General features: G+C 35.1%; 1 protein-coding gene across 2 annotated transcripts in view; it reads right to left on the bottom strand.

Annotated features, from left to right (window-relative positions):
• Positions 1–7,249: 7,249 nt before the first annotated feature.
• The window catches only part of RSBN1L (round spermatid basic protein 1 like), a 65,408-nt gene continuing 55,710 nt past the window's right edge, over positions 7,250–16,947 (bottom strand). For both annotated transcript variants that reach the window (XM_082399339.1, XM_082399340.1), the window contains 3 exons: positions 16,480–16,647; positions 11,232–11,340; positions 7,250–11,142 (listed from right to left, as the gene is read on the bottom strand). In XM_082399339.1, the coding sequence (XP_082255465.1) occupies positions 10,501–11,142; positions 11,232–11,340; positions 16,480–16,647 (919 nt within the window). In that variant the 3' untranslated portion in view covers positions 7,250–10,500. The remainder of the gene's footprint in view (positions 11,143–11,231; positions 11,341–16,479; positions 16,648–16,947) is intronic.

The raw sequence follows: 16,947 nt of genomic DNA, 5'->3' as shown, positions 1-16,947 counted from the left end.
TTGTGAAAGTATCATCTAAGTATAATCTCTCACAGAGAAAAGAAGGAACAGCACCACATGTAAACAATCAGCTAGGCCAGGAGTGAGCAAAATACTTCTGTAAAGGGCTGTATAGTAAATACTTAAAGTTTTGTGGGCCATATGGTTTCTGTCACAACTCGGCTATTGTGGTGAGAAAGCAGCCATAGACTATGGCTATGTCCCAATAAAACTATTTGTGGACAATGAAATTTAAATTTTGTATGATTGCCACATATCACAACATATTATTCTTTTGATTTTTGTTTCAACCATTTAAAACTGTAAAAACCTTTCTTGCCTTACAGGCTATAAAAAAAGCAGGTAGTGGCCTAAATATGGCCTATTGGCAGTAGTTTCCTGACCCCTGAGCTAGGCCATGAAACAAGCAAAAGCAGAAATTCTATATGACATTACTAAGAGGAAATGTGGGACTGGTCTCCAAGGAAAAGAGAGAGAAGTTCGGTAAGAATTATATGTAAAAGGCAACACAATAACCAACTTGTTCACACATGAGGATCAATCAATTGTAATAGTATCTGAAAGAGTCCCAGGAAGTAGAACTCTTCTTACTTAACTTGGTATACTGCCACACTAAATAAACAACCTGAAGCAGCAGTAAGTTACTGATGCGCGCCTCCCCGATTCGGACACCAGAGGTGTATGTTTTTTCCCTACATCACCAAGGAATTAACTCAGTTCTGACACTATCTGGAGATAGCATCAGATCACAAGTTAAGGGTTCAATCCCAGAAAACTGCACGTGCCCCCCACCCCCTCTGCAACTTCAGATGCCAGGCACAAATTCAGGTTGTCACCTTGCTTCTGACCTACCGCCTCTAGAATGGAGGTTCCCATGACCCTCTCCTTGAATTTGATTAATTTGCTAGAGCAGCTCACATAACTCAGAGAAACATTTTACTTACTAGAACACCAGTTTATTATAAGAGGATATTAACTCAGGAACAGCCAGATGGAAGAGATTCATAAGGCAAGGTATGAGGAAGGGGTGCAGAGCTTCCATGCTCTCTGGGTACACCACTCTTTCCCCATCTCCTCATGTTCACCAACCTAGAAGCTTTCTGAACCTTGTCCTTTTGGTATTTTATGGAAACTTGATTACATAGGCATGATTAATTAAATCATTAGCCATTGGTGATTGAATTCAATCTCCAGCCCTGGTGGGGAGAGGGGGACTGAAAGTTTCAACTCTTTAATCACTAGGTTGGTTCCCCTGGCAACCAGCCCCAATCCGTAGGTTACCTAGCTTTCCAAGAGCCTCCTCATTAACATAAGCTCAAAAGACACCTTAATCACACTTATCACTTAGGAAATTCCAAGGGTGTCTGATTCCTAGGCCAGGAACAGGGATGAAGATTAGATACATATTTCTTATTATAAATCACAATATCACAGCCTACTTTAGAACAGTAAGTAATGAGAGAGAGACATAAGAGAAATTATGCTTACAGACGGAAAAAGCAAAACTAATGTAATAATACATAAACAATAAGTATTGCAGAAAAATATCTTCCCCTTGGTTTTAGCTATAGGATACCTCCTTTATAATAGAGATGTTTACTGATGGTGTTTATAAAAAGAACACATTCTGCCTTAAGAAAGAAACTTAAAAAAAAAAAAAAGAAAGAAACTTAAATTTGAAAGGTTTTAGTGAAGTCATTAATTTCCAGGTCAACACAGAGAAGAAGTAACTTAAACTGGTTTGGGCAAATACTTATCAAAAAGTCTGAGTAAGGGCTTTCCTGGTGGCGCAGTGGTTAAGAATCTGCCTGCCCGTGCAGGGGACACAGGTTCAAGCCCTGGTTCGGGAAGATCCCACATGCCACGGAACAACTAAGCCTGTGCGCCACAACTACTGAGCCTGCACTCTAGAGCCTGCGAGCCACAACTACTGAGCCCACGTGCCACAACTACTGAAGACTGCATGCCTAGAGCCTGCGCACCGCAACAAAGAGGAGCCCCGCTCGCTGCAACTAGAGAAAGCCCACATGCAGCAACAAAGACCCAACGCAGCCAAAAATAAACAAATTTATAAAAAAAAAAATTGAGTAAAAGCAACATGTGGACAAAATCACTTTTTATAGCAATTAAAAATATGAAAAGTAGGAAATATTGAAAGGAACCATGACTTATTCAACATTTCATGAACACAGAGACCAGATGTGGTGGCACCATCCATTACCACATGAAACATGACCACAAATCCACCAACGGAGCGCTTCCAAGCATTAAGAAAAATAGTTGCATAAAGCTTCAAGGAGTAGAGATCCATCCGTGGCTACAGCTTACTGTAATTTTAAGAGTTATTAACCTTAGAATTTGGTCGTCTGGTTTCTACTTTGCTTGTTCACAGTGCAGCAAATAAGAGGAACTGATATTGATTAATGAACAGAAGTGATGGCAAAAAAAGGAGAGGAAACCATAGAGCCATTTTCAGATAGGGGCAGGCATATTACTATGCACCTGCATCATAAAGAAAAGTTATTTCTCTCTATTGAGAGGAAAATTATCAGAGTTCTTTTAGCATTACATTAAACAAAGGGGTTTCCTTTAACCTTGATTGATCATGTTTGCAGAGTAAGCATCACTCCTCCTCAAAGTATTATTGGTGTCCTTAGAATTCATGACTTAGATAAAGAAGGTACACAGGAAAAAAACAAAAAACCTCCTCATGATAGAAAAACTAAAGCCCAGGTAAATGAAATGAAATTAGCCCATGGTCACTGGTAAGTGGAGAAGTTTAACTCCAAATGCTATTTCCACAAATAGGTTTCCTATAGAAGAAAAAAAAAAAAAAAACAGCATCAACAGAAGATACCAGTTATCAGATGCTAGATAAAGACAACACTGGATTAAAAGCTTGAGAGGGATCTGCACTTCAATATTTTACTTTCATTTTGCTTGCCCTGTATTAAAGTTAGCCAATCATACTGTAACCATACTGGTAATCCTATACCATAAAGCAAATTTACTACCACTATAATCTATATACTACAAACACAAATTTGTAATTCACTTATATAAGGAAAAGAGTCAGTGACATGATTTTGAATTGCCATCCCTGAGCAAAATAGTGAACTAGAAAGAAGTCCGTTTTTGATGTCCTACCTCCACCATACCTCGCCTTTGACCCCTTGATGCAACTTTTTCCTCTTGCCAGATGCCTATCCTGTGCCCAAAATTAGAGACAGGAATACATAGAAGTGATGTGAAGAAGATGTGAAATGATTAGAGTGACCCAGCACACAGCTCTTCTAACTCTTCTTTTTACTATGTTAATTCCAGGATCAGAAGCTAACATTTGTAGTGTCTATGATATGCCAAGCAATGTGCTAGATAAGCATTTGGCATGTGCTGTCATTAATTTTCACCACCAATTAACAGAATAGGTATTACCCCCTATTTTATAGATGAGAAATACAGACTAGTGAAGAAATTTCTCAACATTATACAAGTGTACTATCCCCCTTTAATGACCCACAGCTGTACTGCTACAAATGCCCTCAGCATATCATCCCAGTGAAGTGGCTTTACAGAACTTTGTCTGTGAAAATATGCCACCTGTATGTCCTTGTCCCACTCCAGTAACAGAATAAAGACAAAGAAAACTAGTGCATGTTATCATCTTGCTTCAATATTTTCAATTTTTGAATGTTTATTTATAGTATCAATAGGGAGAACAACACAAGCTTAATCAGAATGTCTCTCTGACAACCAGATAACCAGACTTTATCTTGCCAAATATGACTTAGGAATAGTTAAATTCTGCTTCAGACTATGAGATATTAAGATGCTTCTTACATTATATTTGCTGGGCTTCCCTGGTGGCGCAGTGGTTAAGAATCCGCCTGCCAATGCAGGGGACCCAGGTTCGAGCCCACAAGCCACGGAGCAACTAAGCCCGTGTGCCACAACTACTGAGCCCATGCTCTAGAGCCCGCGAGCCACAACTACTGAGCCCATGAGCCACAGATACTGAAGCCCACGCGCCTAGAGCCTGTGCTCTGCAACAAGAGAGGCCACCACAATGAGAAACCCACGCACCACAACGAAGAGTAGCCCCCGCTAGCCGCAACTAGAGAAAGCCCATGTGCAGCAACAAAGACCCAACACAGCCAAAAATAAAAAATAATTTAAAAATTATATTTGCTATTTTTATCATTTTAGGTATAGTTAAAATTTATCCTTAATTTGTAATAATTTTCAGTGTCTCTCTAGTTGAAGGGAAAAAAGTTGAACAAGTTTTATAGGTATAATTATCTTTACAAAACTTACTCTCTCCACATTGCCCAATGGGCCTAGATATCTAGTAGGTAGCTTCTTAAACTTTATATATAAGGCTGTAGTAAGTACAAAATAGAAACTTTCTCTCTTTATAGTGCCCACTGATCTAATTTTTTCCACTTTTTTCTGTTGCAATTCTAGAATTACATTACGAATTAAGTCAGAGATGGACTTTTTAAATTATAGAAACCTACATAATTTGTTTTTCCACCCCAATAAAGTTAAGGTTCAACTTTTGTTCCTTCAAATATTTACTGAACACCAAGTGTGCTATATATTAGGTATTGGGGACACAAAGGGATAAAGAAAATTTGTAACTTCTAACTCATGGTTTAGCTAGAACCTGACATACACTTAACAAATATGTTGATGATGTGAAGAAAGGACACAAGAAGCAGAGGAAATAATTGGATCTATATCAGCTGTGAGGTGAGGGGACAGTTGGAGCAGATGAGGTCAGTAAAAGATACACAGAAGAGATGATGTTTAACTGGAGTTTTGAAGAGAGAAGTAAGATTTCACCATGTTGTATACGAGGCAGAGATTTTCCCCAGCAAAGGCAAAGCATTTTAAAAGTACACAAAGGAAATGGCAAGTACTGCCATCTGGTAAAGCTGAAAATTGAGTACATCAAATGGAAGAGATTATAGTAGATAAGGCTGGAAAGGAAGGGCCACATCTTAAAGGCTCTTTGGAGCCATGGAATATTTCTAAGAAGAGTAGCAACCATATGTGTCTTAGAAAGGTTAACCTGGTGGTAACAAAATGGGCTGGAATTGGGGGTAGGGGCAGAGGACTGCAGGCAGCCTAGAACATTTTATGCTATTGTAAGAGTCTAGGTGAGATGAACATCTACTATGACTGTGAACATCTACTGTAACAAGAGGAGTAGACAAACACTTCTGGGGTCAACTCAAGAAAATCTCATGATATATTGTAGAGTTCATGCGTGAACAACATGGGGGTTAGAAGCGCTGACCTCCACGCTGGTGAAAATCCACTTGTAACTTTACACTTGGCCCTCCGGCCCTCCATATGAAAGGTTCCACACTCTTAGATTCAACCAACAACGGATTGTATAGTACTGTGGTACGTATTTGTTGAAAAATATGTGTGTAAGTGGACCCTTGCAGTTCAAGCCCATGTTGTTCAAGGGTCAACTGTACACAGAGGAAAAGACAGAGAAATCAGATTACCATGAGATGACTGCACAGAGAGAGTGATGCAATAACAAAATTAGGAAGGAATGGAACAGCTAATTCTTGGGGGCAAGGGAGAAGAATTTAGATTTGATTACATGGGTTATTAGAGATTAAGTGAGAAACCAAGGCTGATTGAAGTCATGGGGTCACGAAGATAGTTCAGGGACAAAGCCTAGAGACCTAAGGGGAAGAACCATAGGGACTGCCTTAAACAATGGTGGAGAGGTAAAAGAAGCCATCCGAAGAAAAAGAGAACAACAACAACAAAAAACCCCACAACAGGTCATGTAGAGTTTTAATGAGTAAATGATTGATAACAAGTGTTACAGGGGTTAAACAGAAGTATTAAGAAACACACCCACTGGATTTGGTAGTCAAAAGGTGACCACTGAGAGAATCACTTCAGCTAAAAGGTTAAATTTGAGGATTAAAGTGAAATTGTAGTGAGATGAGGAAGTGAAGCAGACAGATTTCTAAGAACTTTGTCAGTCAGGAAGACGGATGGAACAAGAGCATAAAAGTCATACTCAAGGTTTTTTGGTTTTTTTTCAGACAGACTTGAGATTTTTCACGTAACAAAATTTCATCTGAAGAAGAAACTTGACAGAGCGGGGTGGGACTGAACTGTCTAAATAAAATTTTAAACACTATTATGCAAAATATTTGCAACTATGTTGACTTGCGAGTCTGCACACTTAGTAGTAATCAGTAGTACAATAGCAATGAACTTTATAGGAAAGTATAAGGATTTAACATTTTCAAGACATAAATGCATAAATTCTAAACTTCAAAATGTACCGAAGGGTCCAAAGTTCTCATATTTTAATAGTGCAGTTCTTGGAAGGTAGATAATGGTAATAAAGCATACGAGTAGTAAGTTTTAATTTCTAGTTAACACAATTCTGTTTCCCACATTTTGTTCTCAGGTCATTCACATTCCCTGATTGGGTCTGAAATCCCGAAGGGAAGATAACCTAAAATGCAAGATGTTTTCCCCCTCCTTTCCCTGCTCTCCCAGTAGAAATATGATATACAATGCCTGTAAACTTAAAAAGGAAAGACATCTCTGCTTTTAGGTTCCTTGTGCTTAACATTTTAGAAAGCCGTCACTCCCATCTGCAATATGCAGTGGGTTACAGGAAAAACTGAACAGAAAAGTCAGGACAGAGATAAAGGATGTTATACCTCTCCTGAGTTGTCCTCTTAATTTTCTTATCTGAGGTATATTGCCAGAGCCAATCATATCAAACAGAACTCTTCAATGAAATAGCACCTTCTAAAACCAGTAAAATTTTGTTTACATATCAAAGTAGTTAAACAGAAGGAAGAAAGATTAAGAAAGAGCTGTTCTACCACTCTAAAGATAAAACGCATCATGTCACTTTTTACCAGCCTAGAAGTATTTTGAAAACAATGGTACTTTTGTCCTCTCCTCCTGGGATAAAAATAGTCATATCTAGAGGGAAGGGAGGCAATTTATCATGCCATCCCAGCACCCATACCTTACTAGTTTAGCGACCTTGTTTAAGGTGATCTTTAATATTCTTCTCTGTTGGCATAAGTCAATTTTTGATATTTTTAAGAGTAAAAACGATTTTCAGATTGGAATCACTTTCAAGATCTTATGGTTTCTGTTGAAGATAGAGAAACAAGAATTTTTAAATATGACAAGATGAAGGTAAAATGTCAAATATAAGAAAATAATTACAAAACATGGAAAAAGATTATGGTTATCAATTTTAGTATTTATTGAAAGGTGGAAGACAAGGAAAATTCCTCTCAAACTCCAAAAATAAATCCTGCACCTTCGCTAAAAATGCAAAATGAACTGAGATATTTGCTTTACATGACAATGAAACTATCCAAAAAATGACTGAATCCAAATTTACCAAAACAGTGCTAATCTATTATTTACAAAGATGATCCTACCTGCCATAAGTATTTGGGAAAAACCTATTTTACACTCAGGAACACTAATGAAATACCTTGAAGACTTAATCCAAGAAATAAAATATTTCCTACCCTCCATGACCACCCCCCCCACAGAATTAAAGAATGGATTAAAAATGAATATATGCGGAAACAAACAGTATTTCCAATAACCTTATACACACACGCGCGCACAGGCACATGCACACACACACAGAGTGTTGTGCTAGATCAACCTAATCTTTATTTAAGGTCAACAGCTGTAGTGACAAAGACGATAATGAATATGGCTTTAGTAAAGTTTTCAACCAAATATCACAAATGCTTAATTCTTTTGATAGCTAACCAGCTAACCTGAGTATGGAATATATATTACTTAGCTAAAAGGATATGAACAAAAATAATTAAAAAGAAAAAAATCACTGTAGCAGACACCACTGAGGTACCTTAGTTTTTTTTTTTTTGTAAAGGTCTGTATGGCAATTTAATAATTTACATAACAACTATTTATTCTATATAGTATAAGTTCACATAGAAACTGTATCTTAAGTGCTTCATTATTCTGGTCCAAGAAACTGGAAATAACAGAAAAAAAGTCGTGTTCAGATAAGAACTGGAATGTACTAACTAGGAAACCATTAATATAATACAATATTGAAATAAAAATTATTTGTATGTAACAAACGTAGCCAACAACTTCTCAGATTGCATCTGAAGAGAATTTTAAAATTATAACCCATAAGACAGGAACATAAGCATTACTCAAGGTGACAAGGCTGTAACTTGAAATCTGTGTTCACTGACTTGTATTTCACCTCCACAGAGATGTATGCATTTTACAAAACAATTAAAATGTCAAAGTATGGAGAATTTTGACTATAGGTTATATAGGAAACTACACTTAAAAGCGACCACTCTGGTTGTTTTAAGTATGTCTTTAAGTTAAAAATTTAAGGCTCATATATTTTGGAGGGATACCCTAAAGACATTTTATTACAGTATGGTCTCATGCATCTATGTGTATGACACTGGAAAACTGGAGCTAAAACGAACCTTGTTAAATATGTTACCCTTCACTTAAAGAAAGAAAAACCTAAACATTTTTACCACATTCTCTCTCAATTTTCAATACTGGTTTGTTATAAACTTTTGTCTCCCAAAAAGGCAGGTGAAAATACATAAATTTAGCTAAAAATAGAAGATAAAGGTGGTGAGGAGCAGGATACGTAATATATAAAACAAAATCCCTATTTACATTTGCATGATTTATACTTTCCTTACGTCATGAAAATTCCTATGTTGCAAATATACTGATATTCTACAAACCACTGAGATTTCCTTACAATATTTGCCTACCCTTTTAAACTGGAGGCCACAAATGACATCATTGCTGCAATTTATTTTTTCTGGTGAAATGCCTCTAAGTAAGCTTCTCCCTAACCAGAGAGATAAGCAGTTTTATGGGTACCACAAAAGAGGCTGGAGCAGAAGCCACTGAAAGTGAAATAGCAACACTAGCTCAAAAGGCAGTACAAAGAACCCCATTTGAAAGTAATCAACCGAAGTATGAGCCCAGAAAAATACCAAATTCAAGTAAAAGAAAATAGATTTGCAACCAGCAGAGTTCCTAACATCAAAGCATACACTGAAGACATTTGTTTGACTTTTAATTACAGTAGTGGAAGCAATCTGAAACAGTGCTGAAGTCCATTATTGAAGAGATTTGTTTTAATCATCTTTAGCTAGGCACTGGCAATCCTGTTTCCTATCCCAATTTTACTTTCTAGAGCTTCTTTTGAAAAAAGAAAAAAGTACTCTAAGTTGTTTACCTTGCTAGGGTAGGGAGAGGGATGCTTAGAAAGATGAGGTAACAAACCTTATTTTGTTAGTTATCTCTCTGTATATGGCAGTTGAGTCACTGCCCTTATTTTAATATTTTGTATTTGCCGTATTTTCCTCCTGTTCCTCAAGAAAAATGTAATAGAGGATTTTAACTGCTCAGAATTAAACTTTCTGTAACTGAACATTTTTTCTCAGCTACTATTAGGTATAGTATGGGTGCTGATTAGTAAGAAAATTTTCTCAACTTCTTATTCCATACACTACAAAGAAAATTCACGTTATAGGGCTACATAATCAGGTCACATAACTTCATTAGTTAAAGGGTTAAATATCACTAACTGACCTTGTTTCTCCCAACTTATAAAATTGTTTCTATTACCTAAACTGCTCTCTTAATGTTGAATATAAATATTTAAAAATGTATTCCAGGGAGTATAGGAAGTTTCACATATTCATCTTATTCAGCAATTTAAGAAGTTATGCAAAATATGATAACATATATATATATCCCCATACATACACACACACATATAAATATGCTTTCATAACTGAATCTTGGTTTTAAAAATGCTTGCACAGTGTGGGGAATTTAAATATTCACAAGATTTGAATACATACATTTGCACTCCATTAGCACTCTAAGTGGATATACCAGCAGAAACATAATAGATCAAATAAATGATTTAACTGAATTGTCAGTTTGGTGGGGTTTTTTTGCAGACCCAACAGAAAACATATTATTATGAACCTTTATTAAGTGGCTCACATTTCAGTATAAATCACACTAAAAAGATTTTTTAAAAGCTATTTACACTACAGTGCTGACACATTTAAAATGAAAAAAAAAATCAGTATAAATAAGCTCTATGGAAAAGCCTTAAATTGTCAAAAAAGAATTCTGGCTCATATTACAAAATATATATATATGTTAATGTCAGCTCAATTCTAAAACCTACAACTCCAACTCAAATGATTTCCTTAAAGACTCCTTTTGTTTAAACCTGCAATGCTTACAGTGCATCTGGCCCTAAGTGCTTTGATACTTCACAGTTATGGACAGGCACTGAGGAATGTTACAAAGCTACATAAACTATAATTTGTAACAGACTTGGGAGCAAGTTCTTGGCTTGCTTTCAGAATTCATGAATCTTTATTACATTATTAAGTTTAAGAAAAAAAACAATTTTAAATGGTATATACAAATTTAGCACAAAATGTTATCATCTTTTCTCTCTTGATTTGAATGTGTTGAACTATGTTGCCTTGTATCAACTAGACTTATGAGACTTCCAGGACACATTTCTTCCTTTAAATCTTTGTTGCTATTTTCAAATTTAGAGTCCACATCAATCTTAAATTCTGTAAATTGAACATGATCCAATTTTGCTTTAACATTCTTGCCATCCATATTATTTGGTGCTCCAGTCTTTTCAGGAATATAAACATTCACAGGTTCTTCCTTGATTCTTACAGATGCAATAGGTTCATGTTTAATCTGCTGTAATTCATATTTAGAATGAAGTTTGTCTGAAAAAACAGAATCCAAGGAGGTTTTGCTTACAGCACAAATCATGCTGTCAGTGTGAGGTCCAAGAACTGATGATGTGGAATCTGGTGACGTGCGTGTTTCATGAGTAACTGTATTCTGAGCAGTGTCCTCCTCTGAGTGATATAACTTGAGACGAACATGCCATGCTAAACTGCATACAGCTGAAACTGTCTTGAACTGATGAACAACATTCCTCGGAATAAAATAAATGTCATTATCATACAGCTGAATCCTGGCATAGCGAATGCCTTCCCTCCTCAGTTGATTAAGTTTTGCATCATCAACCCACTGGACACACTAAAATAAAACAAAACAAAACAAGAAATACCAATAAGTCTTTTCCACAATAAAAATTAAATTGAAGATAATAATAGTTTAAAATATACCTGGGACAGTGGAGGTTCATGTAAATCTAACTGCATTCGCTGAACTACTTCTAAGAAATCTTCAGCATGGAAACAAATTACATCTTTGGTTATTCGGGGTTGATCAGGCCTAAAAAAGAACATGAGATAATGAAGAGTCTGCCATTAATGTTTCACTCTGCTAAGTCCTTATTAAATTCAAAGCAAAAATAGTTTATGGTCAAAACCGAAGTATTATCTTAGAAGTAAACTGTAATTAGAAGACCACTTTACATATTTAAACGAAGGGATAACACCATGATTTTCAATCTAAATATGGATAGAAACAACTCATTTTATTATTTATACACACACACACACACACACACACACACACACACACACTACACACACATTTTGGTATAGCAGAGCAGAAACTTTATTCATTAATCAAGGAATGGAGAAGGGAGAGCTCATGCTCTAAAAACACCTTCTCCCTGAAGGGAGAAGAGTAAGGGAATTTTAAGGGGTAGGAGGCAGACATATCATTAGGGCTCTTGCAAAGAGGTGGGGATTTCTAGGAGCAGCCTCACCTCATTTTATTATAGCTATGTGTAATCATATTTTAAAAAATTAAATTGACTTGAATTGATTAATTATGCAAATCAAAAAACTAAGTGTTTAGTCTTAAAGTTAAGACTTTAACTTAAAGTCTTTAATTTGTTGTCAATACTTCAACAAATTAAGTGCTAAATTAAAAATACTACATAATATAAAATTTAGAGGTAAATATAGGGGGAAAGGAATACATTCTTTCAATACAGACATATATAACTGCAATGACACCAAAAATCCCTAAATAACTCTTAAAAATTAAGAGACATGCATTAGAAAAGTACTTATAAAATAAACTGTTACCATCCTACTTGCTGAGGTTAATAGAGTCTTTAAATATAATACTAAAAAAAATCCCCCAATTCTTCAATTAAGAATATACAAATACATGTTTATAAAAGATGCTCAAAATGGATTTTGGAATAAAATCCCAAGCAACATAAATACCAACCCCCCCCCGCCCCAAAATCATACCAAGGCAAATCATAACCAAATTTTAAAAGACCAGTGATAAAATCTAAAACTCATGCATCACATTAATATACAGGGAAGGAGGGTAAGAATGATTGCAGGCTTCTCATCAGAAACAATGCAAGCCAGAAGAGAGCACACTATCTTTAAAGTACTGAAAGAAAAAGTCAGTCTAGAATTCTATAACCCCCAAAATATCCTTAAGAAAGTGTGAAATAAAAACATTTTCAGACAAACAAAAACTGAGAGAATCTGTCACCAGAAGACCAGTACAACAAAGAATGTTAAAGAACTTCTTCAGGCTGAAGGAAAATGATATTTAGATGAAAATGTAGATCTATTCAAAGGAATGTAGCGTGCAAGTAATAGTAAATATGAAAGATATTTTATTCTCATCTTAAAAATCTCTTCAGAACTAATTCCTTAATGCCAAAGAAAGCAACATATTTGCGGCAGATGGTTATAGCATACATAAAGCAAAATGTATTAATAATAATTAGCACAAAGGCCATAAATGGGAGCAGGGAGAGATGGCAGTATACTATTGAAAGTTCTTACACATTACATAGCAGGTATAATATTATTTGAAGGTACACTATGATAACTTTAGAGTAACCACTAGTAAACAAATAGTGGAGGTATAATGAAACGCTAAAAAAGGTAAGAAAGAAAAGTGGGGATATTATAAAGCAGAAACTAACACACCATTGTAAAGCAATTATACTCCAATAAAGATGTTAAAAAAAAAAAAAAGTTAACCTGAAAAAAAAAAAAAAGTGGGGAAAAGGAATGAACTGACATATTAATAATACTGAGTCTTTCAATCCATAAACAAGGTATATCTCTAACATTTCTGTAAGTCTTATTTAATTTTTCTCATTGGTGTTTTGTAGTTTCCAGTATGTCATTTATTTAAAAAATATATCTCTAAGTATTTCATAATTTTTATGTTTTTATAAGTTGGCATTATTTTTCTTTTCATTTTCAAAATGTTTCAAAGTGTTTATTGCTAATATATAGAATTAAAATATATACAAGTGACTTTTCAATATTGTCTTATCTTGTGACTTAGACAAATCCTAGTACTTCTTTTGTAGACTTAGAACTATCCCTATACACAATTATTTTGTCTTACTCTAAGACCCTGTAATTCCATTTCTATGCATTTACTGAAATGAAATGAAATTATATGTGCACACAAAGGCTTGAAAGGGAATGTTCTTAAGAGCTTTATTCATAAAAACCCCAAACTGGAAAGAATTCAAATGTCTATCATCAGGTGAATGGATAAATCAATTGTGATGTATCCATACAATGACATACCACTCAGCAACAAGAAGGAATGAACTACTACTAATACACATAACAATATAGATGAATGTCAAAAACATTATGCTGAGTGAAAGAAGTCAGGCAACATACGATTCTATTTAAATGAGATTCTAGACTAGGCAATACTAACCTATAAAGACAGAAAATAGATTTATAGATGTCTGGAGCTGGGGTAAGAATGGGGGGAGATTAACTGCCAAGGTATATGAAGGAAACAAAATGTTCTATATTTTAGTTGTGGTAATGGTAACATGGCTGTATAAATGTGTCAAAACACATCAAACTGTACACTTATAACAAGTGTATTACTGAATACAAATTATACTTCAATAGTTGATTTTTCAAAAAACTGGATTTCAAGAAGCAACCTTAAATATATAAATCTATGTGAATTCTATCTTCCTAATACTAAAAAGTGATATAAAATTGATCAACACTTCACAAGTCTATCTAGTTTAAGATTTCTTTGTAGTCTCTATCAATCCCAGTCCTTTATCTCAAATTGGTGTTAAGCCTGGCTCTAAGATAAAGTCAAGAGTCTTGGACTTCCCTGGTGGCGCAGTGGTTAAGAATCTGCCTGCCAATGCAGGGGACATGGGTTCAAGCCCTGGTCTGGGAAGATTCCACACACCATGGAGCAATGAGCCCGTGTGCCACAACTACTGAGCCTGTGCTCTAGAGCCGGTGAGCCACAACTACTGAAGCCCGCACGCCTAGAGCCCGTGCTCCACAACAAGAGAAGCCACTGCAATGAGAAGCCCACGTGCCGCAATGAAGAGTAGCCCCCACTCACTGCAACTAGAGAAAGCCTGCGTGCAGCAATGAAGACCCAACAGAGCCAAAAATAATAAATAAAAAAATTAATTAATTAATTAAAAAAAAGAATCTAATACTCTAATGCCTAATGTCTCCCTGAGAAAAAGAGTAGAACTCAAAACACTAAGATAAGGAGAACACTAAGAGAAAGCACCAATTTCCTTAATATAGCTTAATTTAACAGCAAGAAATAACAATAAAGGGATCATAGACCACGTTTGCATCAGAGCCATGAAACCCTCTTAAAGCATCAACGAAATTATTTTCTTAACATCTTTAATACTAAGAGATTAAAGCAGCATTGGTATAGAAAGCAAACTGTATTTTACAATACTGAGAAAACTCATAGCTAGCAACATCTCATTCCAAAATCTGTCTCAAATTAAATCTGGCCACCTAATATATTCATACTTTGACAACAGTCTTTTTCACTGTGAAATTGCTAGCTTCAAGTGTTTTTTCATTCAGTAACTATTTATAGGGAACTATGATGGGCCTGTGAAGGACAGGACACAATCTCTAACATCAAATCACATATAAAGTGGAGAAGAAAGCATATACCAACAATAATTTAAAGGAGCTTAAGAGAGATTTAAACAAAGTTAAGGCCAAGAAGCAAGAATATTTATCTCTGAAAAAAAAAAATGTAACTATGTGGCTAACTTTAACAAATACTATCTATAAATCAGAGTTCACCCTAAATAAATTTTGATGCCACTCTTAAATCCTTTATACCAAACATTCAAGAAAAATCTCATTAATTTGAAACAGGGGTTTGTTGTAATGATTTCCAAAGAGATAAATTTGCCCTTACTCTTTGACAAAATTAGTTATTTTAAACCAGATTATAGTAAGGAATTAGAAACTATATGGGAACAACCACAGATATTTGATAATTACCATTTAACTTAAACACAATTATAAATTATTATTATTGAATTATAAGCTATTAATGTCATTTTCCTAAGGACCTCTTAGGGTTAGTTCAGTACTAGTTACTTTGTATATCTGAAGTTGATAAAGCTTCATTTATGTTAAGAAAGAAGGTCAGTTTACAGTGGCCTCCCCACTCGGTATTAATTTATAAAATATTACTTTAAATTTTCCCTTTTGAATAAAGGGTCAATCTTGTATTCACAGCCTCTGAAAAAATTTCCTCGTATAGAAAATACAGGCAATATTTTTCACATCATCTTAGGAATCTATGCAACAATACTGACATTTTATACTTTCAGAATTAAAAACAGTTTCTTTTTACTTAGAAAAATTTCTTGCATACTTAGTATCTAATTCAACTGCTTTAATAAGCAAAACAGCATATTCCATCTTAAGTTTCATACCCAAACAATACTCAATTTGAAAACAAAAACCTAATTGAGCAAAGTTATCTTACAGTATAAATACAGCTTTGCTCTATGATAAATGGAAATTTTTTAATGTATGGGATGACCACCTCTAAGTATATTATCCATTTTCATTAAGAAAATTATTCATTCTTCTAATCTATCAAAAGAGTCAGTGAAACTTCCAAGCAAAGCCAGAAAAAATTAATATAGTAAGGTAAACAAACACTTAGTAGATACCAAACCTTAGAAAGATAGCAAGTTAAAACAGTATAAAGAAAAAACACAAGAATTTGGAGTCAGTTCTGAAATCAGACTCAGCCCTACCACTTATTAACTATATGACTATGACAACATTACTTGATAGTCCTGAGCCTCAGTCTCCTTGTGCAATAAATACGGGCCTAAAAGTAGAGAAAATTAACTGAACATTTGTAAATGGGCATACAATAAGCACCAAGTGAACCTTACGTTTTCCATTACCTTAGATAAGTGTTCAACTCTAGTCACGTAGAAAATGAAACTACTTCAGTCAAGCCCAAAAGGTAAAATCTAGATTCTAGCAATTGAAAATCTTCTTTAGTACAATTATACAACTAGGATATCCAAATACAGGGGAAAATGAAACTTTTCCCCCCACAGTAAGAAGAATTACTGAAAAACTTCCCAAGAAAAATTTTAGAAGCCATTAAATAGCAGTAGTTAATATATACCACTCTCCACAGTGCACAGCCTTCAACACTCCAACAGCAGCTGTAGTCTGTCGTTCAAAACCTTGTCCTATATGATCTGCATGAGCTCTTGTTCTGTCTTCAAAGAGCATCTCACGAGGCTCACTAGTTCGAGGTAGGTACTGCAGGTTTTTTATCTCATTGGTAGTTCTGTTAAAACAAAATTATATATATAAAGAGACAGAGAGAGGCAGGCTTATGTATATTAAGGCTTAATTGCCTTCAAACATTTGTATTCATGTACTGACAGGTTTAACTTTTTTATATGCATTAATAGTTACAGAACACCTACTCTGTGTCAGGCACTATCTAGGCACTGGAGCTACTGAACAAGACAGGAGTGAGTAAGACAGACAAGTTCCTTACTCTCGTAGGAGTTTATATTCTAGTGAGAGATAGACCAAAAAATAAACAGCAAGAAAACACTAGGCAATAAGTGCTTCCATAAAA

This window comes from Balaenoptera borealis, assembly GCF_965194805.1.
Source record: "Balaenoptera borealis genome assembly, chromosome: 7".
Classification (NCBI taxonomy): domain Eukaryota; kingdom Metazoa; phylum Chordata; class Mammalia; order Artiodactyla; family Balaenopteridae; genus Balaenoptera; species Balaenoptera borealis.
The sequence above is the reverse complement of the archived record's forward strand: the minus strand, read 5'-3'. Positions and strand labels throughout refer to the sequence as shown.